This window comes from Littorina saxatilis, linkage group LG1, assembly GCF_037325665.1.
Source record: "Littorina saxatilis isolate snail1 linkage group LG1, US_GU_Lsax_2.0, whole genome shotgun sequence".
NCBI lineage: Eukaryota > Metazoa > Mollusca > Gastropoda > Littorinimorpha > Littorinidae > Littorina > Littorina saxatilis.
Genome location: NC_090245.1, coordinates 37,827,792 through 37,854,846, shown reverse-complemented (window position 1 = coordinate 37,854,846; position 27,055 = coordinate 37,827,792). Strand labels below are relative to the sequence as shown.

General features: G+C 42.2%; 2 protein-coding genes across 2 annotated transcripts in view; both read left to right on the top strand.

Annotated features, from left to right (window-relative positions):
• Window positions 1-811: 811 nt before the first annotated feature.
• Window positions 812-12,838, top strand: LOC138968829 (charged multivesicular body protein 4b-like). The gene is made up of 5 exons (XM_070341491.1): window positions 812-1,128; window positions 1,732-1,909; window positions 6,046-6,160; window positions 7,350-7,485; window positions 9,012-12,838. Exons 1-5 carry the CDS (start codon window positions 948-950, stop codon window positions 9,062-9,064), a joined length of 663 nt encoding a protein of 220 aa, XP_070197592.1. The 5' UTR covers window positions 812-947; the 3' UTR covers window positions 9,065-12,838.
• Window positions 12,839-20,084: 7,246 nt separating this feature from the next.
• Window positions 20,085-27,055, top strand: part of LOC138968718 (uncharacterized) — a 42,283-nt gene continuing 35,312 nt past the window's right edge. The window contains exons 1-6 of the mRNA XM_070341348.1: window positions 20,085-20,102; window positions 20,683-21,067; window positions 21,632-21,776; window positions 22,162-22,202; window positions 23,945-23,973; window positions 26,794-26,906. Coding sequence (XP_070197449.1) covers window positions 20,931-21,067; window positions 21,632-21,776; window positions 22,162-22,202; window positions 23,945-23,973; window positions 26,794-26,906 — 465 coding nt within the window. The 5' untranslated portion in view covers window positions 20,085-20,102; window positions 20,683-20,930. The remainder of the gene's footprint in view (window positions 20,103-20,682; window positions 21,068-21,631; window positions 21,777-22,161; window positions 22,203-23,944; window positions 23,974-26,793; window positions 26,907-27,055) is intronic.

The following is a 27,055-nucleotide window of genomic DNA, read 5'->3' as shown; positions in this document are numbered from 1 at the left end:
CACACAGGGACACACACGCGCGCGTGAGCACACGCACACGCATGACATTGGCATTTTCTCTGAGTGTTTATGACGTCAGACTCTTTAATCGTCACACGGCTAATGCCCCGAATGACGTCCAGACTGACGTGACGACACTGACTCTGAATCAGTCTGGTCTGACTTCGTCAAGTTTCAAGGTCAGGGCAGGGTCGAGTCAGGGTAGGACAAAATAAAGAAGAAAAAAAGAGAATAATAATCAGTTAAACTATTATACAGAATTCAAAAAAGGCTCCTCTTCCTTGGCATCCCGGCCTTTACACGATGCTGGCTGAAAAACTTGAACGCTTATGATGGCATGCTTCACTGTGTTCTAAATGCCTTTGGTTGATGCCCGTATTCAGTAACGACTAGATACCTGAAGTACGGTACACAATTTACCGTAGGCTACACAATAACGTATTGAGTATTGAAGATGAGACATGTTGGCTGGTGTTGAACTTTTTATTGCATATACTAGCAGTTTGTTAGAACTCGAAAGTAGGCAAAACTGTTCTCCTTTTCTATCTTCTCAATATCACCAGTTCGGCATAGTTGCTTTGAGAAATACGTCATCTACCAAAAAGATTTCATCCTTGTACTAATTATAGAACTTGTCTGACTGTTTCGGGAGTCTTTGAAGCAAGCACACAGTTGTGACGAAAGTACACACTTGAGTGACTCACCCGTCACGTACAAATTGCTCATCTGTGATAAGGGGAGTAATCCAGTTTAAAAGATTATGAGCACAATTACTTCCCTTGACTGAATATTGACCAATCACAAAGCACATCTTTCTTCAGCGCGTTGTTGATATTGTGAAAGAACGTCACAGTGGTTGTCGTTTTGAGGATATTGGTGGGGCGAGTGTAGTAAAAATTGTGTGATTTTCCCATTCTCCTGTTCGCTTTTATCTAACACAAGGCACAATGAGTCTCGTTGCTAAGTTGTTCGGTGGTGGAAAGAAGAATAAAGCCCCGACACCACAGGAGGGGATCCAGAGATTGCGAGAAGTTGAAGAGATGTTGATGAAGAAATCCGACTTTCTCGAAAAGAAAATTCAGACAGAGCTCGCCACAGCCAAGAAATACGGTACAAAGAACAAGAGATGTAAGTATAATGGTGTTTTTGTGTGAGTTATTATATGACGTATCACATCACGATCATATTTGTTTCAATGATTTGAGAATTATGGATGGCACTTGGCAGCACTGACTAAGTGTCGTCTGTTTCCTTGTACGAATTTTCACGATGTTTACGCCCGAAAGTCGTGTCGTGTAATATAGTAGTGTTTGTTTAGAAGGCAGCTTACAAGATACTCTAAATTTGTCATTGCCTGTCATTATGCTGTTGTTGCGAGTGTTTTGGGCTGGCTTTTGTATGTATCTAGGACAGGAGGTCATAGCGGGAATTACAATTACATCTGCCCGTGCAGTGTTTTTCTTCTTGGCACATAGATAATAGTTCAATACTCATTTAGTCATTAATAGATACTGTAGTGTCATATGCTAGCACTTTAGCAGTTAGCACAGATGTAGATTTACTTTCAACAGATGTACACTGCTAATGTTATACGCAAGCGTAAAATGGATGCTCACACAGAATAAATGTAAAAGCTGTCCATTTCGATCATGAAATGGTCACTACACTGGTTTGTGACCTCATACTCATAGCTACACTTCTTAATCCCACTTTTCTTTTGTCTGTAAATAGCGGCACTGCAGGCCTTGAAGCGCAAGAAGCGTTTTGAAAAGCAGCTGCAGCAGATCGATGGCACGCTATCCACTATAGAGTTCCAGCGAGAGGCGCTGGAGAATGCCTCCACCAACACCGAGGTGCTCAAGGTCATGGGTGTTGCCGCCAAGGCTCTGAAAGAAACGCATAATAATCTGTAAGTGTTGTCCAGAATTACAAGCAGTTACGAATCAGTATGAGTTATAAACTTAAAATAAAACATTAAAAAGCAGTTCGATATTTGGCTGTTGGTATTTAGGAATGTGGATTATAAGATAAAGAAACATCTTTTTTCTTTTTGGCTTCTGGTGATTTTTAATAGATTGATATGTAGAGGTTACATGCCTAGTCTCAGTGATTATCAAAAATAATGGTCGAAGTTAGCGGATCATGAAAAATGCGAGCTTTAGCGAGCTTTTTCATGACCGCGAACTGAGACCATTATTTTTTTATAATCACTGAGACGAGGTGTGTAACCTCTTTATTCCTCCTTTCTTCTGTTATTCAAAGAAAAGAGGATTTTTTTTGCGAAAGTTTGATCGAATCCTATTCACTCAACCAGTCAACCTGCGCAGGCGATCGATTAATGCGCGGTTGTATAGTTCCGTGCAAATTACTCCATTCTGTTAACACTTCTTGTCAGTTTTCCTGTTTTGGACTAAAATCAAGTACACAGATATGCTGTTATTCTGCTGTGGCGGCAAAGGCAGATATTGTGTGTTCTGTATATGTTTTGGTATCGCTTAGGATAATGTTCTTTCGTCAAATGGGACTAGCAGACGAACTTTTGCACCTGTGTTCCAACGTTACCTGGCTGCGACCCATGAAGACGACACCATCACGTTGATTCGTTGATGACACAACCATTTGTCGAGGGTAGCGTAGGCACCCGGTCTGCTCCCCGCCTAAAAAAGGCCAGTGCCGTTCCGTCTTCGAGGGACTGCGTGGGTTTCATTTCGGAGTTTTCCTTCTCCTAGACGAGTTTCCTTCCATGGATGATGAGCCTCCTCTACCCTCGTTTTGAATTCAGAGTGGTCTTCTCTTAGGATAGCTGCCTGCCAGGGTTGACGAGCCTATCCTGCCCGGCTATTTGACCCATAGCTGGAGGTTGGTTCGTGGGCACCTGGGCGTTTCCACACACCGGTGGGCCCGCATGCCGCACGTCTAGGGGCCAACCTCCTCCGAGTCCTTGTAGTCTAGCCTGGGGCCTTGCGGTACCCAGTTTACGCCTGTCGCCGCGATGGAGGCACTACATAGGGCTTGTTGTGGAGAGGTTATTGTACTGGCAGGAGAGACTGACGCATTCTGCTCTCTTTTCGCATTGTCCTAAAAAGGACAGACGGTGCTAGCCAGCGGTGAGGGCTGAAAGCGAGAAGTGACAAGCACAAGACACTTCGCCAACACACTAGACACGTCACACAACCGTTTGGCAGGCGTTCCAACGTTAAAAACTGTATGAAGTTCAGTTTTCTGGGGAAAATAGTGTATGAAACCGCTTTATGTTGTTTAAATTGATGAGATGTGTGCATTTGGTTGCGTGTGATCTGTTTATTAAATGAAATATTGTTGAAAACTGACCGTCGGATTGCAGTCTGTTGTCGAAGAAACTGAGTGAAAAGAAATTTGAAAGGGGAACTACTCTTGTCGCTAGACAAAGTATGAGAGTTACTTGCCTTGGGAATTTGCTTCTGATGAACGTTTGTGCACAGCAGACCTAGATTCAGAAAACAACCAAACTCATGGATTTTATATGGAGATTCATGTGTTCAAGCCTGTAGTTGTTAATTTAAATGCGGTATGTTTGTATTGTTTGCTCCAGAGATGTATACTTCGTACATTAGAGCGTTCGGAACTTTTCAGTCGCAAAAGTAGTACCGACGCAGAACAGCTTCTCAACCCATTGCGCTATCGAGGATTCAGGCTGTTGCTGGGTCGTTATTTGTTTGGTTGCTGGGTGTTTATCGAAAAATATCTAGCTCTACAAGTTTACAGAGGTAAAGAAGCAGAGGGGGGAATAAAGGCAGTTATACATACATGTACAAATATTGAAACAGAATTTTATTGTTGGACATTCTATGAAAAGTTAATTATCATAACTCATACTCATAGCTCAAACCTGCCCACACATTGCGCTCCTTTGATAGTGAGATACGTTCTGAAAGTGAAACTGAAAGGCATCAAAGGACAGGGATGTTGTTACAAATTCACACCTATGGGACAAATGACCTGAGCTCTTCAGCATCTATAGGACATTTGACCGCTTTCAGAAATTTCAATAGGACATCGTAATTTGGTGAAAAACACTGTCCATGGACTGGCTCCAAATTCATGTGCACTCACACACACACATGCTTCAACACACACACACACACACACAGATACATGTAGTATTTTCACTGACCATTTTTGCATACATTGTTTTATTAATTTAGTTTCAAATAGGACACACACAAAAAGAAACAAACAACTAAAAAGCAACAAAAACGTTCAGCACTCTTTTTCTGATTGTCTCACAAACTGCAAGATTTGACTAGAAAATGAAATACTGAGAAAAAAAAGAAGTCCGTTTCAACACAGATTTGACAAAGCAGTATGGTGTCTTTGCTGTCAAGGTCTTACCAACTAAACAGGGTCGGCCATGAATAGTTAAAAGACAGTTTCTGCGAATTTCCACGTCCTGTACAAAAGACAAAACTTCTCTTTTTTGGTAGTTGTGTCAGTTTTAGCGGCGACACTGTCATTGGCACTGTCATTATCAAGAATGACGCTCGGCGTGTTTTCACCTGTTTTTGACCCAAACGTAGCACAGGATGCCGTTGAAAGACAAAGGTGTTCAGCTTTTGTCAATCTTTGGGGGTCCTAAGTTTTATTTCAGTGTCATAGTTCAATGCGCTTCTTCAAAATGTCTCGAACTAAAACCAAAAGCAGACGTAAGACTTGTAATCAGTTGGAGTTGTCTCCCGTACTCCTAACTTTAGTGTGCTGCCCAAACGGTTCAGGTCACAAACGGTTCAAAATTCCCGAAAAAGCAAGATCCGCACTGCACAACTTCAGTGCACCTGTACGCGAGAGTGCTCGGTCGCGTTGAACATGTGTATCTTGAAAAGAAAATAATGATCGCGCTGTCCGAAGGAATGGAGTTGTTATCGGACAATGACAGCGCTCAGTTCAAAACGATAGGACATCTGACCGCCATGCGGCTATGTTAATCGGACATTTGAGCCTTTTAATCGGTCTATGTCTGATGTCCGACGCCTAACGACATCCCTGAAAGGATAGTGCTTATGTGGTGGAGCCCCCCTGCAAAGACTTCACCCCTTTTAAGACTGCTTTTTCACATGTTTTGCACATACTGTGGGTACAGTTATAGTTTACACCCATTTTAAAACTTCCTCCCTTGTGTAGTTTAGGACCTGATTTTCTCACACTTGTTGTGTTCTTCAAAGGGGGGTTCCACTGCACTTAATAAACAAAACGTTTCAAAGAAATTATAATATGTACGATATTTCTTTGGTGCAAATCATACTAAGCACTGCCTGCCAAACGGTTGTGTGACGTGTCTAGTGTGTTGGCGAAGTGTCTTGTGCTTGTCACTTCTCGCTTTCAGCCCTCACCGCTGGCTAGCACCGTCTGTCCTTTTTAGGACAATGCGAAAAGAGAGCAGAATGCGTCAGTCTCTCCTGCCAGTACAATAACCTCTCCACAACAAGCCCTATGTAGTGCCTCCATCGCGGCGACAGGCGTAAACTGGGTACCGCAAGGCCCCAGGCTAGACTACAAGGACTCGGAGGAGGTTGGCCCCTAGACGTGCGGCATGCGGGCCCACCGGTGTGTGGAAACGCCCAGGTGCCCACGAACCAACCTCCAGCTATGGGTCAAATAGCCGGGCAGGATAGGCTCGTCAACCCTGGCAGGCAGCTATCCTAAGAGAAGACCACTCTGAATTCAAAACGAGGGTAGAGGAGGCTCATCATCCATGGAAGGAAACTCGTCTAGGAGAAGGAAAACTCCGAAATGAAACCCACGCAGTCCCTCGAAGACGGAACGGCACTGGCCTTTTTTAGGCGGGGAGCAGACCGGGTGCCTACGCTACCCTCGACAAATGGTTGTGTCATCAACGAATACTAAGCACTATAGTTCTAAGTGCCTTACAATACTGAAGAGAAAAAAAAAAAATGCTTGTCACAAATTTAACAAATACACATATTGAATGGAACTACACATGTCAAAGTAAGCTATCATTATGTACACAAATCACTTACTTTATATCTACTAATGTTGTGTTTTCCTTAGGGATGTGGACAAAGTCCATGACTTGATGGACGAGGTGGCCGAGCAGCAGGAGATCGCTAACGAGATCGGCGAAGCCATCTCCAACCCTGTCGGCTTTGGCCAGGATGTGGATGAGGCAAGTCATTTTGCATTTCATTTACTTTATAATCCCATTTTTGGGACATTCGGGTCGCTTCCTCCTAATAGAAAGCTAGCAGAAACAAGAGTTGCGCTATCCGGGTGTTTTGGTGTAATCAGTCACCTGCTCTTATGGCAGAATGACTGAAGACTTTTATGTGCCACTGTGGTGACACAGAGGTGGGAACTGCTCAACTGGATACATTCTCTGAGTCATTAGATAAAGTTGACCCGTGTCCGTCCCTGCCTGGATTCAAACCCTCAACCCTAGCGGCTCAAGTCCAGTGCTCTACCACCTGAGCTACCCTGCCACCCACCCCCCATGATCCTTCTCTACCTTGAGAGTGTAACTGTTTAGTGGTTTTCAATTAATGAACTTGCACAAGTGCCGTTAGCCTTGTGCTTTGAACTTGAAGCCATGGGTGCATATGCAACTCTGCCGGCTACACGCCGGCAGCCGGTTTTTGGTTTCATCGGCTGCCGATGTTTTTGTTCCAGGAGAGTTTTTTTTGTGGCATTTTAAACACTAAAAAAGCTGGACCCCAACTTTTGCCGGTTTTTGGAATTTTCCAGGTTGCACCCATGTTTGAAGCTAAAACCAGTTTCTTTGTGATTGTTACGGTCTGTACAGTGTAGTTGATGAAATAAGTCAGTGTCAGTCTGCCTACAGAATGTTTTGGTCAAGTAGAGAGGGTAATTGTTTAGTGGTTTAGGATGAACTTACACAGTTGCTGTTAGCCTTGATTGCTGTGTGTCTTCCAGTTTCTCTGTGATTTTTAAGAATGTACAGTGTAGCTCATGAAATGTCATTTTCAGTTTGCATGCAGAGTTTATTGGTAAAATAGAGATTGTCATAGTTGAGTGATTTACAGTGAACTTACACAGTTGCTGTTAACCTCGCTTGTGTGGCTTCCAGTTTCTCTTTGATTTTTTAAGGACGTACAATGTAGCTAATGAAATAAGTTATATTCAGTCTGTGTCTATGTTACATTAAAGTTTCAGCGTAGTTGTCTGTCTTGCGCATTGCTTAAAGTCCTCAACATCATTACTGCATGAGTAGCTAGCCCAGGTTAAAATTATTGAGGACAAACAAAAGCTGTTGTTTTTTATAAGTTCAGCAGTTGAATTATGTGCTAAGTCATGCGTATTTGAATTTTTTTCTATGCATTATATTTTTTCTGTTTCAGGATGAGTTGCTAGCAGAGCTGGAGGAGATGGAGGAAGAAGAGTTGAATCGGCAGCTGCTGGATGTTGGCGGCAGTGTGGCAGACGAATTGCCCTCCGTTCCTGTCGCAGAGCCCTCCAGACCTGAACCCAAAGTTGGTGAGTGGCTGGCTGCTCTCCCTTGGTTCACTTTCAGTCCCACGGTTTGTGATGGATGCTCTTGGAGATGCAGTGTGGATTTGCTTCAGCAAAGCATTTGTCTAAGACGAGAGTAGTGTTGGTCTATACATTTTTTCATTTGAGATAATAAACTTGTCCTGTTTATGTTCAAAGGGGGACTACTTTAGAACAAGTACCAGATACTTTGTTTGTTTTGTTGTTCGTTTTCGTGTTATTTTTTTCTTATGAAAGCAGCACCAACTTTTAAGGATCTTTTCTTTTTCAAGCTGAAGCATTGTTTTTGATAGGCAAAGCATATACTTTCTTAATGAGATGCTGATGCATGAGAATTGGTTCTGCAAAAACGGTACTCGTTGTGTAAAACAGAGTTTACTTTCAGCTTTGGAAAGAGAAAAGGGCTTCTCTTTATGAGATTTTAATGCATATTTGTTTGTGGTCTGAATTTTTAAAAGTTTATCTTTGTAAACAGAATTAAGCAACAGCAAATCTATGTTCGTCTTATGTTAATTTTGTGTTTGTGTATTCACCTTGCGTTGTCTTTTATGTGTTCATCTTGTATAATTAAGTCTGGGTTTTTCTTCTGTTAATTATATTTAGTCAAGTTTTGACTAAATATTTTAACATCGAGGGGGAATCGAAACGAGGGTCGTGGTGTATGTGCGTGCGTGCGTGTGTGCGTGCGTGTGTGTGTGTGTGTAGAGCGATTCAGACTAAACTACTGGACCGATCTTTATGAAATTTGACATGAGAGTTCCTGGGTATGAAATCCCCGAACGTTTTTTTCATTTTTTTGATAAATGTCTTTGATGACGTCATATCCGGCTTTTCGTGAAAGTTGAGGCGGCACTGTCACGCCCTCATTTTTCAACCAAATTGGTTCAAATTTTGGTCAAGTAATCTTCGACGAAGCCCGGGGTTCGGTATTGCATTTCAGCTTGGTGGCTTAAAAATTAATTAATGACTTTGGTCATTAAAAATCTGAAAATTGTAAAAAAAAATAAAAATTGATAAAACGATCCAAATTTACGTTTATCTTATTCTCCATCATTTGCTGATTCCAAAAACATATAAATATGTTATATTCGGATTAAAAACAAGCTCTGAAAATTAAATATATAAAAATTATTATCAAAATTTTTTTTTCGAAATCAATTTAAAAACACTTTCATCTTATTCCTTGTCGGTTCCTGATTCCAAAAATATATAGATATGATATGTTTGGATTAAAAACACGCTCAGAAAGTTAAAACGAAGAGAGGTACAGAAAAGCGTGCTATCCTTCTCAGCGCAACGAATACCCCGCTCTTCTTGTCAATTTCACGGGCACTGCCTTTGCCACGGGCGGTGGAGTGACGATGCTACGAGTATACGGTCTTGCTGCGTTGCGTTGCGTTCAGTTTCATTCTGTGAGTTCGACAGCTACTTGACTAAATATTGTATTTTCGCCTTACGCGACTTGTTCTTTGTTCATCTTGTGTTAATTTGTCATACCCTCTGTGTTTCAGCCCACAAAGAAGATGATGATGAGATGAAAGAGCTGGCTGCCTGGGCATCTTAAAGACTGTGATGTTTACTACACATTTCTCCCTTGTTCCTTCTATTATCAACTGATTTTGGACGACCATTGCTGCAAGTTCAAGCCATCATGTAAAAGGCAAGACAGGATAATCGTCATCCAACCATTGTGATGGTTCGGTGAAGGGTTCATTTTCTCTTTTGAGTTGATGCATCATGAATCTTCTGGCAGTTGATGTGTAGAAAAGAAAAAAAGAAACAATGTAAATGAAATTGAATGATATTTCATGAGTGTACAGCCCGATAACAAGGGGGGAAAACCCAATGAAATAAAATAGGAAAGAAAAAGACAATCACATGAACATTATGGTAAGCTTTACGTCCGACAAGCGACTTTTTACAGACACCTAATGTTAATGAAGCAAAACCGGATTCCTGGTTGTTTCTCCGCAGATGCAGATTTTTCAAGGATAGTTTTTCTTATTATTTTGGTGTTGATGTAGTGAATGTAAATTGTAATTCAATCAAGTTTGCGTTTTAATGAAACAGATCCTGTGATTGGTCAGAATGCCCCAACTCATTAAAAATTACCGGTCATTAATTGTCGATAACCACTCGCTAAAAAATCCATAAACAACCTGCTGGCGAGGCGCATTGATACAGCCTCAACTAGTCTCGGTTAGCTTTGAGGGTCATTTTACAAGTAGGAAATATGAAGGCCAACGAAATACCGAGACCATAAGGTATGCGAAGTGATGACGTCGAATACGTGACGTAAGTTGATGCATGAATTCTTCCGGACAACATCAGTCAATTCCAAAGATCGCTTTTGTGATGAAAAGAATTTGTTTTAGAGTTTGCTGTCCAGAAACCCATCAAAAAAGAAGGGAAAATGTATGTGAAAGAAAACAAAACAGGAGCAGAGTGATACGATAGGAATACAGAGACATATTTCTTGGGACTTGACCCTTGCAGGTAGGTGGACTGAAAGTAGTGTGTGAACAGAACAGAACCAATTCTATCTGTTTACAACCGCAGAAAAGAGATCGTCGTCAGATTGAATTACAATAACATTAACATGCTTCCATTTGAAACTTCGAGGTCTTCATCGTGGATTGACGCCCTCCCAAAGTCTAATTGAAGCCCTCCGTCGGGCTTCAATTAGCTTTTGTCGGGCGTCAATCCCCGATGAAGACCTCGAAGTTTCAAATGGAAGCATGTTAATGTGCAATTGAATTTTGGGGGAAGGCAACACTGGGTTGGGGTAGGGTCTCGCAGGGAGAGGTGTGAATTCAAAGTGATGTGTTCGTCAGAGGAAAAGAACCACATTATTGTACACGCCTCATCAGTTTGTAGAGAATGCGGTGAATAATACTGAAATTGAGTCAAACTTTGTGCAATGGGTTTAAAGGTGGGTTTTTTCATTCAAGGCTGTCCTTTTGTGTGGTACTTCTGGTCTGTAGCAAAGCTTCTGATTTTAGTCATGCTAACTTTCTCTAAAAATAAATTTATTTCTTCTCTCAAGTGTTTACTGTCCCAAAAAAAATTCAGGAAATGAAAATGGCATTAAGAAGTTTAGAATTTGAGATGCCCCACTGAGATTAGCACTTAGTCTGTTTCGACTCAGTGCCTGCCTATCTCTATGTCATGTTGGCTGAAATTCAGTTTGGTTGTCTCATGCACATAATATTGATTGAATCAACCATCCCTCGCAAAATTTCTCATCTTTGAATTATGTTTGAATGATCAAATTTCTGAGTGCATCATTTCTTGATACATGTATCACTCACAGAAATTGAGATACTAGTTTAGCAATTGTGAATTCTGTTGCATTGAGAGAAAGAGAGAAAAAAAATCAAGAAATAGTATTCTGTTATTTATTTTCAAATTCAAAATGTCATTTCTGTCATGCTGCAAGAGAATGCCTGCCAGATTACTTGCATACCAGCTGCATTGTTCTTTGACTATGAATGTGCAGGGCTTTAAGGGATTGCTCTTATGCTTATGATAAAGCATCATTCTTTGGAATCTGGTTTCTTGCTGTTTTTTAATTTAATTTAATTTTTACTTTGCCTTTAGTGGCAGTAGGTGCACACGCTTGAATTTAAAATAGCTGTCAGTGTCCTGGTCTCTGAAAGTGTCTGTGGGCTTGCATCATACAATTCTCTGGTCCAAAGTTGAGATACAAAGAAAGGTTAGTGTGCAAGTTTTTAGGAAGGAATATGCAACAACGACAAACACGAAAACATGTACTTTTCCAAAAACCTGATGGTTTAGATTTGAAATAAGGTTTAGTGACTGCATGTAAAATGTGACTGAGTGAATCACTGTATGTGTGTGTGTGTGTTTGCTTACAATGGTTGTATGAACATTCATTTGTCCTTAGCCTTCCTTGGTTGTACATGTCTTGTTATATCAGTCAGGTTACTGCTTTATTCAAGGAAGGTGTTGGGTTTGGGTTTCTTCTGTCATCATGCTGTTATTTTAATGTGTGTGGTTTTTTAAAAAATATATATTAGCTAATTTTCAACAAATCCTTAGATGAGCAGCTCTTGAGTCAAGTTCTTTTAGGATTGGTGTATATCACATGAGAAAAAGTACATAAGTTGTTCATGTGTGCACAGAATGACCGTATGTAATCTACTGTTTTTGTTTTTTGAGAGAAAATCTATGTACTATCGATCCTGTTTCTACTTGCTGTTTCAGTGTTTGGATTTGTATCATGAAGCATGAATGGTCGAAGAATGGCCTTTTTCAATTTCCGTACTGCTTTGCCTTGATTTGAGTACGAACAAATTCTCAAAAAATAAATGTTTGATCCAGCTTTTTTTTTGTATACTGTACGTTTCACTTTTGGTATCTACACATGAGTTATATTTCCAGAATCTTATGCAAACATCTGTGTGGATAAAATTCATAGAATGTGCTGTCTTTTGTTCTATTTTTAATAATTTAGAGCACTTGAGTTTTGTTTTTGGTTTATTTTTTCCTGTTCAAAGTAATGAAAATGTATGACACAGGTGCTTTGCCTTCATATTTAATGTGCAGAAATTCCATTATTATTTCTTCTAACAAACTGCAAATATTTGGAGCTGTCATGGTATATTTATAAGTAATTCCAATGAAGCTTGCGGAATTTGCAATGTTATGAGAATAGCATAAGAGGCAAATAATGTTTTCCTTGATTCTGACCAGTTCTTTTTATGTTGGGTTGTCACTTGTGTCTAGTTCATGATTACCTAAGTTGTTTTTTCCCAAAGCGTTGATCTAAAAGTAGGTGTGCCCTTATATTTCCACTACAAGATAGTAGTGATTTTTCATATCAGATCAACCAGGGAAGCACTGGAGGGGTAGGGGAGGAGGTGTGAACGGTTTTATGCCTTTGTGTTGCCACGTTTGGTTGGTAGTCACGAATGTTTCTTTCCAAGTGGTGCACCATATGACATGACCACTGTCTGTCCTGATTAAAGCTGAAAGAGAAAGACAAAATATTGAGTAAGAAATAAGTCAGCTGAAGCTGTGAACTGGTTTAGCAACAAAATATTTGAGCCCGTCAAGCCGTTTGAAGGGAGGTGATATTGAGTGCGAGAATATGATTATATATTTAAAAACAAAAAGAAGAAAAAACAATTGCAGATGAGACTTTTAACTTCCTTTCCTTTGGACTAATGCAAGCTCTTGATGAAAAGTGTCCTGGTTATTATTAGTGTCCGTGTTAAATGGTACACTCTTCTGTGATGATGTACTGTTACCTTATATTTCCATAAGCGTATGATAGATTTGTTTGTTTGATATTGTAAATAAACCATCACCTCTTTGCTGCAGTCCAGGTTGTGTGTGTGTGTGAGAGAGAGAGAGAGTAAACGATGGAGAGAGAGCATCAGTATAATTATACAGTAGTGCTTTCTACAATGCTCAAAGTAATGAGATGATGCTAGTTTACCCTAATTCGACCCTGCAATGTTCATGTAAGTTGAGGAAGGTCAACCAAATGTATGTCATACGTCATCAGTGACTTAAGGCGTGTGAAGTTTAGGAGTCTAACTTCATAAACATTTTTTAAAAAACACGTCGTCCTTGTCTAATGTCATTTTTTGTGTCTGTGAAACATGACGGTCGTGACAGAAACATTGTCATTTTCATCGCGTCCGTACCAGATTCAAAAACAAAATAAATTGTATGTCAGAAACTTGGAAGCTCTTGTTGTTGAGGCTGTAAGAAGTGATATATACATGTGTGATTTGAAGGCTGGGTTTTACCGCACAAGTTGGTGTTTGTGACATAAAATAATTAGGAAAAAAAAAAAATCTGTTTACGGTATCCCGACCGACCCTATTTTTTCGCGCGACCCTAGACTTTTTTTTTGGCATTTGGAAGAAAAAAAAGAAAAAAAGTCATTTTTTGGCAAAATAACTTTAAAATATGGTTTTTTGGGGAAATTTTTTTTTAAAAGAACAAGAGGCTCACGTAAGAAATCAACAAACAGTAACACAAACTCAATCACTCCGTCACACATACACACACACACAGTCGGCATAGGTGACACGGTGCAAGAGTGCAAGACACTTGATCTAGATCTGTCTGTCTGTAGCCTACTTACTTACACGACTGCCTGAGATGGCCAGATCGACACTGCACTTTCGACAGCGCTGCGCTTCCTCACGCAGACACTGGAAACACGCTGTGCTGATTAACCTGTTGGAAAAAATCAACACCCATACAGAAGATGGAACAGGTGACTGGCATTCCTCCACTGAGCAAAAGGCGAGACTGCAAAACAATGGTACAAGCCACCAAGTACCAGTGCACTCATGACCATCCAATGAGTGACAGACTCAAGAAGATGTCCTTAGGCAGGCTGAAAAGATCAAGCTTCGCTCTTGAGGCAAGGGCTTTGCAGAAGAAACATCAGACAGAGATGCCAGAGCTAGTGGAGCCACCATCTTTCTCCCTTGACGCCCCACCCTGGGAAGACAGACAAGGAAACCTGGACATACAGACGCAGTGTCCCCTACCTCACAACAAAGGACGAGCAGAGCAATGTGACGAAAAAAGCCCTGACTCTTGCCATGCTTGAAGAAAGGTACCCCCAAGAAGCATGGATACGGGTGTATACTGATGGGTCAGCCACAGAGGCCGTCAAAAATGGAGGAGCGGGGGTGTATGTCCAGTACCCCAGTGGAGAGTGGCAAGCAGAGGCTATACCAACAGGCCTCCACTGTACAAACTACAGAGCTGAGGTACAAGCACTGATCCATGCAGCATACACCATCAACGACAGAGTCAACCATGACAACCAGGTGGTCTTCCTGACTGACGCTCTGTCAGTACTACAAGCAATGACCAGTAGCAAACTGCCTCAGCTGGAACACGCTCTACACAACATCAAGAGCCTGAGGACAGTACTGCAATGGATCCCCTCCCACTGTGGTGTACAAGGAAACGAAGAGGCGGACAGGATGGCAAAGCTGGGTGCAGAAGATGAGCAAGAGAACAACCTGTGAGCCTGACAGAGATGAAGACCACCATTAAGTCTCTGCACAGGACGCCCCAGCCACAGGACAGCTACCACCTGCTATCCAGACCACAGCAGGTGGTCATCTTCCGCCTGCCAGTGAGAACGGGACACAACAGACTTAACCAGCATCTCCACAAGAAGCTGCATGTTGTGCCCTCCCCCATGTGTTCTTGTGGAGAAGCAGAGCAGGACACGGTTAAGTGTTTCTTGTATAGAATTTAGTCAATGTTTGTAAAGATTTTAGTCAAGCAGTATGTAAGAAATGTTAAGTCCTTTGTACTGGAAACTTGCATTCTCCCAGTAAGGTCATATATTGTACTATACTGTTCAAAAAAAGAAACGCATAGCTTGTAATATTTGGTTAATTTAGTTATATGGCTACAAGGATATCCACCAAACTGCAGAAAATGTTTATCTGGTCGTCGACCTTTCGTCCATTGCCACAAGTGAGCTCTGCACGTGACGCATGCGTTATCAGTGGCTACAATGTCAAAATTGCTCATTTGGCATGACCACTCGTCATGCTTCAGTGTAATCTCGTGAAACTCGGGGAATATTGAGCTCTCACCATGTCTTCCAAAACCCATAAAAGCGGATTGTTCGCCACAAAGAAATCAGACGACAATTCAGCGACGAAAGATGGCCCGATTGAGCAGAGAAGACCGCCAAATTGCATTGGGTCGTTTACAAGCAGGCCAAAGTCAAAGTGCAATCGCCAGGCACTTCCACGTGTCCCAGAGCACCATCAGTAGACTGTGGGTCAGGTTTCAAGCCACTGGCTCCGTTGCTGACTTGCCACGAGCGGGAAGACCAAGGGCGACAACTGCTGCTCACGACCGCTTCATACGGCTCCGCCACCTCCGGAATCGTTTCCTGTCGGCCTCATCTTCTGTCCAGGCTCTCCCCGGGCCACACCGATTATCGGACCAGACCGTGCGGAACCGCCTGCATGAAGCTGGTTTGAGAGCTCGCAGACCTCACAGAGGAGCTGTCCTCACCCGCCGCCATCACCAGAACCGAGTGCAGTGGGGAAACCAGCACCTTCGCTGGACCGTCCGGAATCACTGGAGACACGTGTGGTTCAGCGACGAGTCCTACTTCCTGCTCCAGCGACATGATGGTCGGAGGAGGGTCTACCGGAGAGTAAACGAACGTTACGCGCCCAACTGTGTGGATGAGGCACCCGTTCATGGTGGTGGAGGCGTCATGGTGTGGGGGGCGATCAATACTGCTGGAAGGAGCACCCTGGTGCACGTCCAAGGGCGCATAACTGCCCAGCGATACGTGGAGGAAATTCTGCGCCCACACGCCCTTCCTCTTCTGGCTGACCAGGATGCCATATTCCAGCAGGACAATGCTCGCCCGCACACAGCACGACTCACCACCCAGTTCCTCACCGACCACCATGTCCAGGTGCTTCCCTGGCCATCCATGTCGCCAGACATGAACCCGATAGAACACCTCTGAGATGAATTGGACAGACGTGTGCGCAGGCGAGAAGAAGCGCCGGCAAATCACCGCGATCTATTGCAGGCACTTCAGGAGGAGTGGGACACCATCCCACAGCAAGATATCCAGCATCTGATCCAGTCCATGCCCAGAAGGTGCCGGGCAGTTGTTGCTGCTCAAGGCAGTCACACCCCCTACTGACTTGACAGCCTCGGCACCCAATCGTATTGATTGACTGATTGATTTGAAGATGCAAATGAACTGTGTGTGCATTCAACTGTGTCCATACCAAATTTCAAACAAATAATCTAAATATTGTCCCGCAGTGGGGCACTGCGGTTATGAAATTAAAGGCCCCTCCTGTTTTTGGAACCGCAGGAGCTTTCTAGTTTGCTGTTAGGTAGATTTTTGGTTCCTCTTTCCTGTCATGCTCTCTTTTTCTTCATGAATTCTTTTCTTTTTTCTGCCTTCTTGCTCATTCACCTGTATTTTTTCCAAAAATCTCTTCTCTTGCCGCTTGTCTCGCGATTCATGTATAGTTTAATCTGTTAGTGTTCTGATGTAAGTCCAGCAGTAGATAGGTTAAGCCTATTTTAACATACTGGAAACTGGTAATCTTCCAGTAGGTATTAATTTAGTTTTACTAAAGCCTGCTGGGACACAAGTAATGGGTTAGTGCATTTGTAAACAGGAATCGCTTGACAAGTGGCCCCCTTCATCCCCCCCTTCCTCGTCCTGATATGGCTCTACGTAGTCGGCTGGACGTTAAGCAACAAATAAACAAACAAACAAATCTAAATATTGGATTTTCTGTTAATTTTTTCGAAAAATAAAACAAATTTGGCAAGTAGCAACTATGCGTTTCTTTTTTTGAACAGTATACGTTGCAAGCCCCTGGAGCAATTTTTTTATTAGTGCTTTTGTGAACAAGAAACAATTAACAAGTGGCTCTATCCCATCTCCCCCCTTTCCCCGTCGCGATATAACCTTCGTGGTTGAAAACGACGTTAAACACCAAATAAAGAAAGATAAAGCAGGACACGGCCCACATCCTACGAGACTGCAGGAACCACCAGGTGCTGAGAGAGGAAATCTGGCCATTGCCGGAGTCCCTGCACAACAAGCTGCCACGGGCCAGTGGCTGTGCTGCAGAGGACCACTAATTATATCTCAAGATCTGGACTCAAAGCGTGATCGGCGATAGAAAAGAAGAAGAAGAAGAACCTGTAGGAAATCTCCTTTGGTATCTTCTTTATCTATTTTTCTGGAGCTACGAAACCGAACAATGTACAATCGTCTTCTCCGAATCGGCGAACTGCAGCTCGGTGATAACTGTATCTATACCACAATCCTTCACGTGATCTGACCTAACCTTGACCCCTGACCTGGTCTACATACCACACACGACACAAACCAGTCACCTGTTTTTACCCCCCCCCCCCCCCCCCCAAACCCCCCCACCACCCGTTTTCTTTGGATACACACTTTAACTACATACGTGCCGACGAAATGTTGATAATTGCTTCAATACTTCGAAGCTGTTGCTTAAATAATAACCAGGTAAAATTAGTATTTCGGTGTTCAGTCAAATGTTAAAGTTTCTATCACAGACATACATTCATACATACGCACACACGCACGCACGCACAGACAGACAAAAGTTAGCATCGCATAGGCTACACTTACGTGAGCCAATAATAATAATAATAAGAAAAATTCCCGACCTACCGACCCTATTTTTTTTGCCTATGTTACCGTAAACAGACTATTTTTTTGTGTGGCCTTGGTCAGTCGTGGCACTTGTGACACTACAATAATGGTAAATAAACCGTTGCCTCGACTTTCTACCTTTAATTCTTTAGGCAGTAAATCATTTTCTAGCACATTAAATCAAAGTGCGTGCGGGAATAATTGTGCGTCTGTTCCTTCATACGTTTGTTTGCGTGTGTGTGTGTGTGTGTGTGTGTGTGTGTTCGAGTGTTGAAGTGTAAGTTTCTGCTATTTTATTTGTCATTGCTTTATCTCTCTGTGTGCGTGTGTCTGTGTGTGTGTGTGTGTTTGTATGTATTTGTGCGAGTGCCTGCCTGCCTGTGTGTGCGTGCGTGCGGGTATAATTGTGCGTCTGTTCCTTCATACGTTTGTTTGCGTGTGCGCGTGTGTTTGTGTGTATGTGTCAGTGTGTGTGTGTGTGTGTGTGAGTGTTTGTGTGTGTGTGTCTGCGTGCGTGCGTGCGTGCATGTGTAGTTGTGCGTCTGTTTATTCATTCGTTTGTTTGCGTGCACGCGCGCACATGTGTGTGTGTGTGGGGGTTTGTGTCTGTGCGTGTATGTGTTTGTATGTATTTTTGCGAGTGCCTGCCTGCCTGTGTGTGCGTGCGTGCGGGTATACTTGTGCGTTTGTTTGCGTGCGCATGCGTGTGTGTGTGCGTGTGTTCGATGGCCTGTGTGTGTGTGTGTGTGTGTGCACCACACACTATTATGAGCTGAGTATTTGTGCCTCGATATTTTATTGATGTTCTTATGTTTTATGTTGTTTATAATGATTCACCACACCCGAGTTTCTCGTAATTGAGATAATACAGTGTTCTATGTCTATGTCTATGTCTAACACACATGCACACACGCGCGTAGGCTAAACAAATCCAATCTTGACTTTCAACTTTATATAAAAAACGCTCGCGCTGGACCCGAGTACTCTTCAGACTGGCTCGCTCAATAAATATAAAAAACGCTGGCGCTGGACCCGAGTACTCTTCAGACTGGCTCGCTCCCCCAGTATGAAAGTTTTTGTCTTGTGCACGTGGATTTAAAAAAAATATATATATTTATTAACACAATTAAAAAAATTATTAGAGTAAAATAAAACATTAAAACGTTCATAATAAACAAAAGTAAACAAGAATTTTAAAAACAATAAAAAAAATAGACCGCCCATGCCGGGAATCGAACTCGGATCACTTTGGCACAGTATGAAAGTTTTTGTCTTGTGCACGTGAATTAAAAAAACAAAATATTTATTTTACACAATTAAAAAAATTATTAGAGTAAAATAAAACATTAAAACGTTCATAATAAACAATAGTAAACAAGAATTTAAAAAAAAAATAGACCGCCCATGCCGGGAATCGAACCCGGATCCCTTTGGCCACCAAGCCACCACCTTGAATCACTGACACAGTGTCCCTGTCGCTCTCTCTCGTGCTCTCTGTCTCTCTTTCAGTCTCACCGAGACCAAACCTGCACTGTAGTTTCTTTGCCGAGACCAAATTAATCCCCACCCGCTGGCTGGCTTGCACTGAAATCATGCTTTTCTCGTCACTGCGTGACGTGTTCGCCGCTCAAGTCTCCCCTTTAGTTCAGGCTGTTCGCAAAGCGACCAGCCTCCCACCGCAAAAACTCCCACCGTTAAGAGTGGTGTTTGTGATTTAGTTGGCATTTAGGTCCCAGGTAACATTATGAAGTTTTAATACGATCAATCGGACCTATTATCAAGTTAGTGTATCAACTTTTGAACGAACTGCGCCCAGTAGTTTCCCAGCAATAAGCTGTTAAGTCGAGACAGACACACACACACACAATTAAAGTCTGCAGGACCCTAGTACTGCGTACTCGGGGATAAATGTTTGGAATGTCTGTGGTGTGAATGTTGGTTTCTGACCAGAAATGCAGATCTATCTCTGGCCGATTCATAGATTCAACCTACAAACTGCGACCTCATCTGAAATTAACCACATGCAGTTTATTCTTCAGAAAAATGCTCACAAAAAATGGGTTGGGTTCGGTGATTTGTACATAAACGTCTTCCTCGCGATAGATTCGCTGATTATTTTGTCTTATGAAGCCGTCATCAACACGAACACAATGATTGCAGTTCTAAGCAAACTCTGTACCTACACGACCGAGACACAAGACTGATTATTTCACAAGCTAGGAACAGACGGAAAATTCCGAACAAAAGTAAATGACGTCTCTATTGCGTGTAACTTTGTCATGACGTATTTTTGTGTGACGCGTTCGGCTGTTCTCTCAGCTCAATGGCTGCGTGTTGCCCCGCCGGTGTGAACTCCTCATACGGCCAAGTCGTTTTTGTGGTTTATTTCGCATTTAGGTCCCAGGTAACATTATGAAGTTTTAATACGATTAATCGGACCTATTATCAAGTTAGTGTATCAACTTTTGAACGAACTGCGCCCAGTAGTTTCCCAGCAATAAGCTGTTAAGTCGAGACAGATACACACACAGACACACACACACACACACACACACAGTCTCAGACACACGATTAAAGTCTGCTGAGCCCTAGTACTAGCGTACTCGGGGATAAAATTAACATGCTTCCATTTGAAATTAATATGTAAGCACCTAGGGCTATATCTAGATTAGGCGCATAAAAATTATCACAATAATAATAATAATAATAATAATTTGAAACTTCTCGGGCTTCAATTAGCTTTTGTCGGGCGTCAATCCCCGATGAAGCCCTCGAAGTTTCAAATGGAAGCTGCATGTTAATGTGTAATTCCATTGCGCATTATTTTGTGTGAACCCCTCCGTGTTTGCGCGTGCGCACTGCACGTGGAGGTCAAAGATTGCGACGACGGAAATGCACAGAATGACGAAAAGTAATCTCATACGTCATAAAGAATAAACTGCATCACACCAAACACTTTCGATTTTCCCTTTTTGTGTGTGCAGGAACTGCATTGTGATCCGTGGTGGGAGTCCCATCTGTTCACGGTCTTCTTGTAAGCAGATGACACATAAAACTTGAGTTCTTCCTTTCCTCAGCAGACGAGCAGGCCCATCGTCTGCAGCTACTGATAATGGCTCAAATCAAACCCGGCGATTAGACTGATTCAGCGCGGCCACAGAACCGTTCTGAGAACGCACTTTCGCAGAGTATCGAAAATTTAGTGCAGAAACTTCACGGCCTCTGCATCAAAATGCGGAAAACTTCGAGAAACGAGCGGCTGTCGAGCACGGTCAACCCACGTTTTGATTTGCTGGGGCCTCGAAAGGAATATGAAAACTGCGAGAAGCGAATTGATCAGATCAAGAAAGATACACAGAAGAATTTCGAGTGAGTATTTACTATTCTAGACTATAAACTGGGTTCTGTCTGTCTGTCTTATGTGTATGATGACGATACGTACGCTCCGAAACTGCTGCACCGACTGAGATGTGAGTATTTCAGAGTATGCCTATAATAGTGCCTTTGCCACTCGAATCGTGTCATACCGTACTTTTGGGAAACCAAACTTGAAAGGAGTCGTTGAAAACGGCGGATAACAGTAGATATCCTATGAGCCAACTGACAACTAAACATTCGTATTCGTATTCTCTCTCTCTCTCTCTCTCAGTCTCTCTCTAAAACACTGACACACACACACACACAGCCTCGCACAGCCGCACAGAACACGGATGCCACGGCCATAAACCGGGTTCGAACGCGGCGCACACACATAATATTAACTACCTCTCTGAGGCTCCGACACTCTGTCTGTCTCTCTTTCACACACACACACACACTCACATACACACACACACACACACACACACACACACACACACACACACATACTGCACAGCTAACTCGTCCACGCAACATCAATCAACCTGCCCCCTTTCTGTCTGAAACGATGAGGTGGGAGAAGAAGCAGCTGACCAAACGCCTGGATACACTGCCCAGCAGCACGGGTCTGGAAGATAGCGGCGGCACCGCGGGTCGCGGCACTTCTGTTGGCGGGCCAAGTCGCAAAACTTCCACGAACGCCGCTCGCCCAGTCCCGGTATTGGCGCAGGGCCACGCACGCACACTCACACGCACGCACACACACACGCACTCACGCGCACGCTCGCACACACACGCACTCACTCACACGCACTCACTCACACACACACACACACACACTCGTACGCACGCACGCATACACACGCACACTCAGTCTCACACACCGCGGTACACACATACACACACGCTCACGCTCACACTGACGAGGAGAGGAGTGTTCAAGCAGTAGCAGGCGCACGAAAGTGATTTATTTCTCGGTTCGCTACGCAGTCCATTAGCGCGGGTAGAGTAGTAAGAATGGAAGTTTGCATTAACCTGACAATCACCTGCACTACTGAAATTGTCCTTTAGCACTAACAGGACAGAATGTTTTTCTTTTGTAGATCGATGGTAAAATTGGGTTATCGTCGGCTGTGGAAAGCTTGTAAGCCAGTTCTGTTCCCGTTATTACTATCAGCCGGTCCATTTATTACGGCTACCAGCCGGTCCACGTTATTCCTCTTGTTTCTGATTTTTATTTTTCACTTAATTTTGTTGTTGTTGTTCGTTTCTTTCCTTTACCAATGCTGTTATTTTTGTTTGATCTGTGCGTATGTTGACTGCACATGACTGGTTGTCCGCCTAACGTGAGGGGCTGTGTGTATGTGTCAGTGTGTGTGTGTGTGTGTATGTGTCAGTGTGTGTGCCATTGTGTGCGCGCGTGTGTGCGTGCCATCAAGTTGTGTTTGGCAGTGTGTTTGTATGTGTGTGTGTGTGGGGTGTTCAGAGAGAGACAGAGACAGATTGACAGTCAAGACAGACAGACAGACAGATAGACAGTCAGACGGGCAGGCAGACAAAAACACAATGAGCATATTGATTTAATGAAAGGCTACGTGTAAATATAGGGCGGTGGGTGGGGGTGTTACATAATTGATAGAAAAATAACAAATAAACATGTTTTCAATAATGCCAGTGTACAAACTTTCATCATAACAGGGAAAACAGGACAACTGGTTAACTGAATCTCCGCCATTATAGCAGACAAGGGGAGAGAGAGAGAGGGAGAGAGAGAGTTTGTGTGTGTGTGTGTGTGAACATATTTACTGATGCGACTGTGGCCTGTGCATGTGTTAGTGTGGGTTGATTACATAATATGTAGGGGAAGGGCCCCTAATATGAACCACTTTTTGTTTTATGCTGATAACTAGCTTGTTTTCTTGCGAAGAAGTTTCATTTTGTGTACGGTAGTCGAGTCCTTCTCTCTTAGGTTAACCGTTAGGCCTAATTAGAGTGAAATAGCTTTGATAGACATTCTGCAAAAATTAAATACAGAAAAAATCACAAATGGTCCATATTAGGAGCCTGGGCGCCCAATATGGACCAGTGAAGCGGCCTTCACGAATCACTGTAAAAAGCCCTCTATACTTCAAAATAACATGTTACAACTTAGTGTGTAAATCAGACTAATTCAAATATGCTTTAGATTTATCTGCTTCGGGTTGATGAGAGCATTATTTGAAGTACACCAGCAAACTGAAGAAGCTTATCAAAAACAGAGTGAAAATAAGTGAAATTATCAACTTCCACAAAAAAAAGACTATTTTGTTATATTTTTTTGAACTCTCGAGGGCTAGTTATAGGTTTATTTTCAGCAAGCTTCTTAATGAATTAATGAAAATTGCCTTTAGCTTTTATTTTCTTCGATTTGTTTAAGGTGGTCCATATTATTATTAGGGGACTCACACATACCCTTTGAGGTTTTGCTATTATTATTTGTTTGCAGGAGAAACTCGGGGTAAACACTGCTATAATGTAACAAATACGGTCTTTGCTGTCATATATAGCCATTTTTGTGTGATAAAAGCTTTGACTGTGGACAGAAACGAGTCCGTTTCAAGTTAGACAGCAAATTTAGAGTGAACGCTGCCAAAAGTGAAAAAAAGCCAAAAAAACGTACGGTTTTGAGGTTTGTGTTTCTGCAACAGTTTTGACATGTGCAACTTATCCAGAGAGGGTGAATAAAGCAAATGAAATTGTTTTGAGCGCTCTAGCGCCGTTAGTTTGTCAGGACAGAAGGTGGTCCATATTAGGAGCCGGTCCATATCAGGAGCCTTTCCCCTATGCATTCGCATGTTCGTCTGAAGGCATTATCATGTGTCCTTTCGCATTTCTCGTCTTTTTCAGTTTGAACAAACCAAATCCGAACCAGGCAGGTGAGCTCTCGCTCTCTCTCTCTCTCTCTCTCTCTCTCTCTCTCTCTCTCTCTCTGTCTCTTCGTCTCTCCCTCTCTCTCTCTCTAACTCTCTCTCAGTCTCTCTCTCTCTCTCTCTCTCTCTCTCTCTCTATCTGTCTCTCTCTCTCTCTCTCTCTCACACACACACACACACACACACACACACACACACACACACACACACACACACACACACACACGATGAAAGGAATTCTAACTAAAATCGATCGATACATATATGTTATTTGTATTTTTGACCGAAATATGACATTTTACACAGATCTCGACAGTCATTGTTAACCTCGCTCGTCCGCTGGTGCGGTCTCGGAGGAACACTGGACTGTCGATATCTGTGTAAAATGTCATATTTTGATCAAAATACAAAAGAAGTAAAATGTAATGTCTTATGGGTGTTTTTTTATTGAACGGTTCTGTGCAGAGTTTTCTGATTTCTTGACTGACACCAGTGTCAACATGCAAAATGTATTCAGCCTAAAATGCTCATTATGTACAGAACGTACGCAGCAAGGCGTTGGGTGTTTGGTTTGTGTTCAAGTCGAAGAATGCTCTTATTCCATGTAAATAAATGCCTGGACAGAATTGGGAGAGTAGACACGGACGTTCACGCGAGAAGTAGTGTAGGTTTTGAAGTACTAATACGTTCACAGTAACAACTTATGTTTTCGGTTTCACGTTCTTGACAACAACAAAACAGAAAATATTCGCTCATCGTTCAAAACTATCATGATATTTTCACCTCCATGTTTGAATTTATCTGAAAATGTTCAAATCTGGTTGTAAAATAATACTCTGAGGATACACAGGTAGAATTATATGTTGATGACAGCTTGGCATTTAACAAAAGACTTGTATTAAAAGTGTCATGATATGTTTGTTTTATTCATTTACCTGACCGCTTGAGCTTACTTAGTTCATTAAACAGGAAATGTATTTGCTTTTTCAATTCAATTCAATAACACTTGTCTGAATGTAACAACCCGAATTTTTTTCATTTCTTTGCAAAATCCCTTCTTTTTACATTTAGTCAAGTTTTGACTAAAATGTTTTAACGTAGAGGGGGGAATCGAGACGAGGGTCGTGGTGTGTGTGTGTGTCTGTGTGTGTGTGTGTGTGTAGAGCGATTCAGAGAAAACTACAAGACCGATCTTCATGAAACTTGACATGAGAGATCTTGAGTATGGTATCTCCAGACGTTTTTTTCATTTTTTTGATAAATGTCTTTGATGACGTCATATCCGGCTTTTCGTGAAAGTTGCGACGGCACTGTCACGCTCTCATTTTTCAACCAAATTGGTTGACATTTTGGTCAAGTAATCTTCGACGAAGCCCGGACTATGGTACTGCATTTCAGCTTGGAGGCTTAAAATTTAATTGATGAGTTTGCTCATTAAAGTTGTCATTAAAATCGATTTTTCGCAATCAGGTTTAAACTTGATTGCATCGTATTTTTCATCACATTCTGAATCTAAAAATATATACATATATGTCATGTTTACTCTTAAAATGTGATCACAATTAACGAAAATAGATTAATTAGTCTTCCGATTAAAATTTAAGAAATCGATCCAAAAATGATTTCATCTTATTCTTTATCATTTCCTGATGCCAAAAACATATAGATATGATAGGTTGTATTCAAAACAAGCTCAGAAAGTTAACAAGAATACAGAAAAGCGCGCTTTCCTGTTTAGCACAATACGCTACCGCGCTAATCTGGCGTGTCAATATCACTACGTTTTGCACGTCGGAGGTGAGCGATTTCCTTCACGCGGGGATTGACGAAGCTGCACCTGTCTTGGTGAAAAAATACAGTGCGTTCAGCAGGGATGTCCGCGTTAGGCGTCGGACATCGGACATATAACGATGAAAATCCCCAAATGTCCGATTCACATTGCCGCATGTCGGTCAGATGTCCTATCGTTTTAGCCTGAGCGTGGTCATTGTCCGATATATATGTACTCCATTCCTTCGGACAGCGGCGACTGTATTCATTAATTTTCATTTCAAAATACAAATCTTCTGAAAGACCACTGAAGTTGCCAGTGCCGCGTGCGGATCTTTTCTTTTGTCGGGAATTCCCGAACCGTTTGCGGTATGCGCCGTTTGGGTATAACCGTCTCGGTGCAGCGCACTGATCTAAAAATAGTGAATTATTTTTAGATCAGTGCATGCTACAGGAGTACGGGAGACAACTCCAACTGACTAAATTTGTCGTCTGCTTTTGTTTTCGATACGAGACGAAGCACTGAATTATGCCGCTGAAAAAAAACCTAAAGCCTGCAAAAGACCAGCATTTGATCAAACCGATCATTTTGTTTTTCAACTTTTATCCAAATCATGCAGTTTGTAATCAAAGTAAGAGCTCTGAAGTTGTTCATGTTGGTTTCTCAGTTTTTTGTGGTTTCTTTGAAACTAAACAAATACAACATTATACGCACACTGTGTTGATGTATTTACTATATTATGTGTGTGTTCTACAGCGCGCGCACGGCGTGGGTGTGTGTGTGTGTGTGCGTGTGTGTGTGGGCGCATGACTTTGGAACAATTCCATGGAATGTGTTTTTAGCTGTTTGGCGCAAATTCATAATGTCCTATTACACTTTCTGAAAGCGGTCAAATGTCCTATTGATGCTGAAGAACTCAGGACATTTGTCCTATAGGTATGAATTTGTAGCAACATCCCTGGTTCAGTTTCATTCCGTGAGTTCGACAGATTGACTAAATGTAGTAATTTCACCTCACGCGACTTGTTTTTGGTTTTTTTTTTACTTCTTCACAGTACAAACCTCGGAGGGAACCAACAGGCAGACCGAAACCTTGAAGCAGCTCAAGTTTCTCTACGAGACCGCCGTGGCACTTGTGGCTAACGCAGAGCATGCATCCAAAATGAGTGTAAGTGCTCAAAACTGTAGCTTGAAAAAAAAGTGAACTTGATCAACCTTGCCTGTTAGAAGCAATTTTATTTTATGTATGGCTTCAGATAGCATTTTAGAAGACACCCAGAGGGGATATCACATTTCTGACTTTTCAGTATCCAAGAT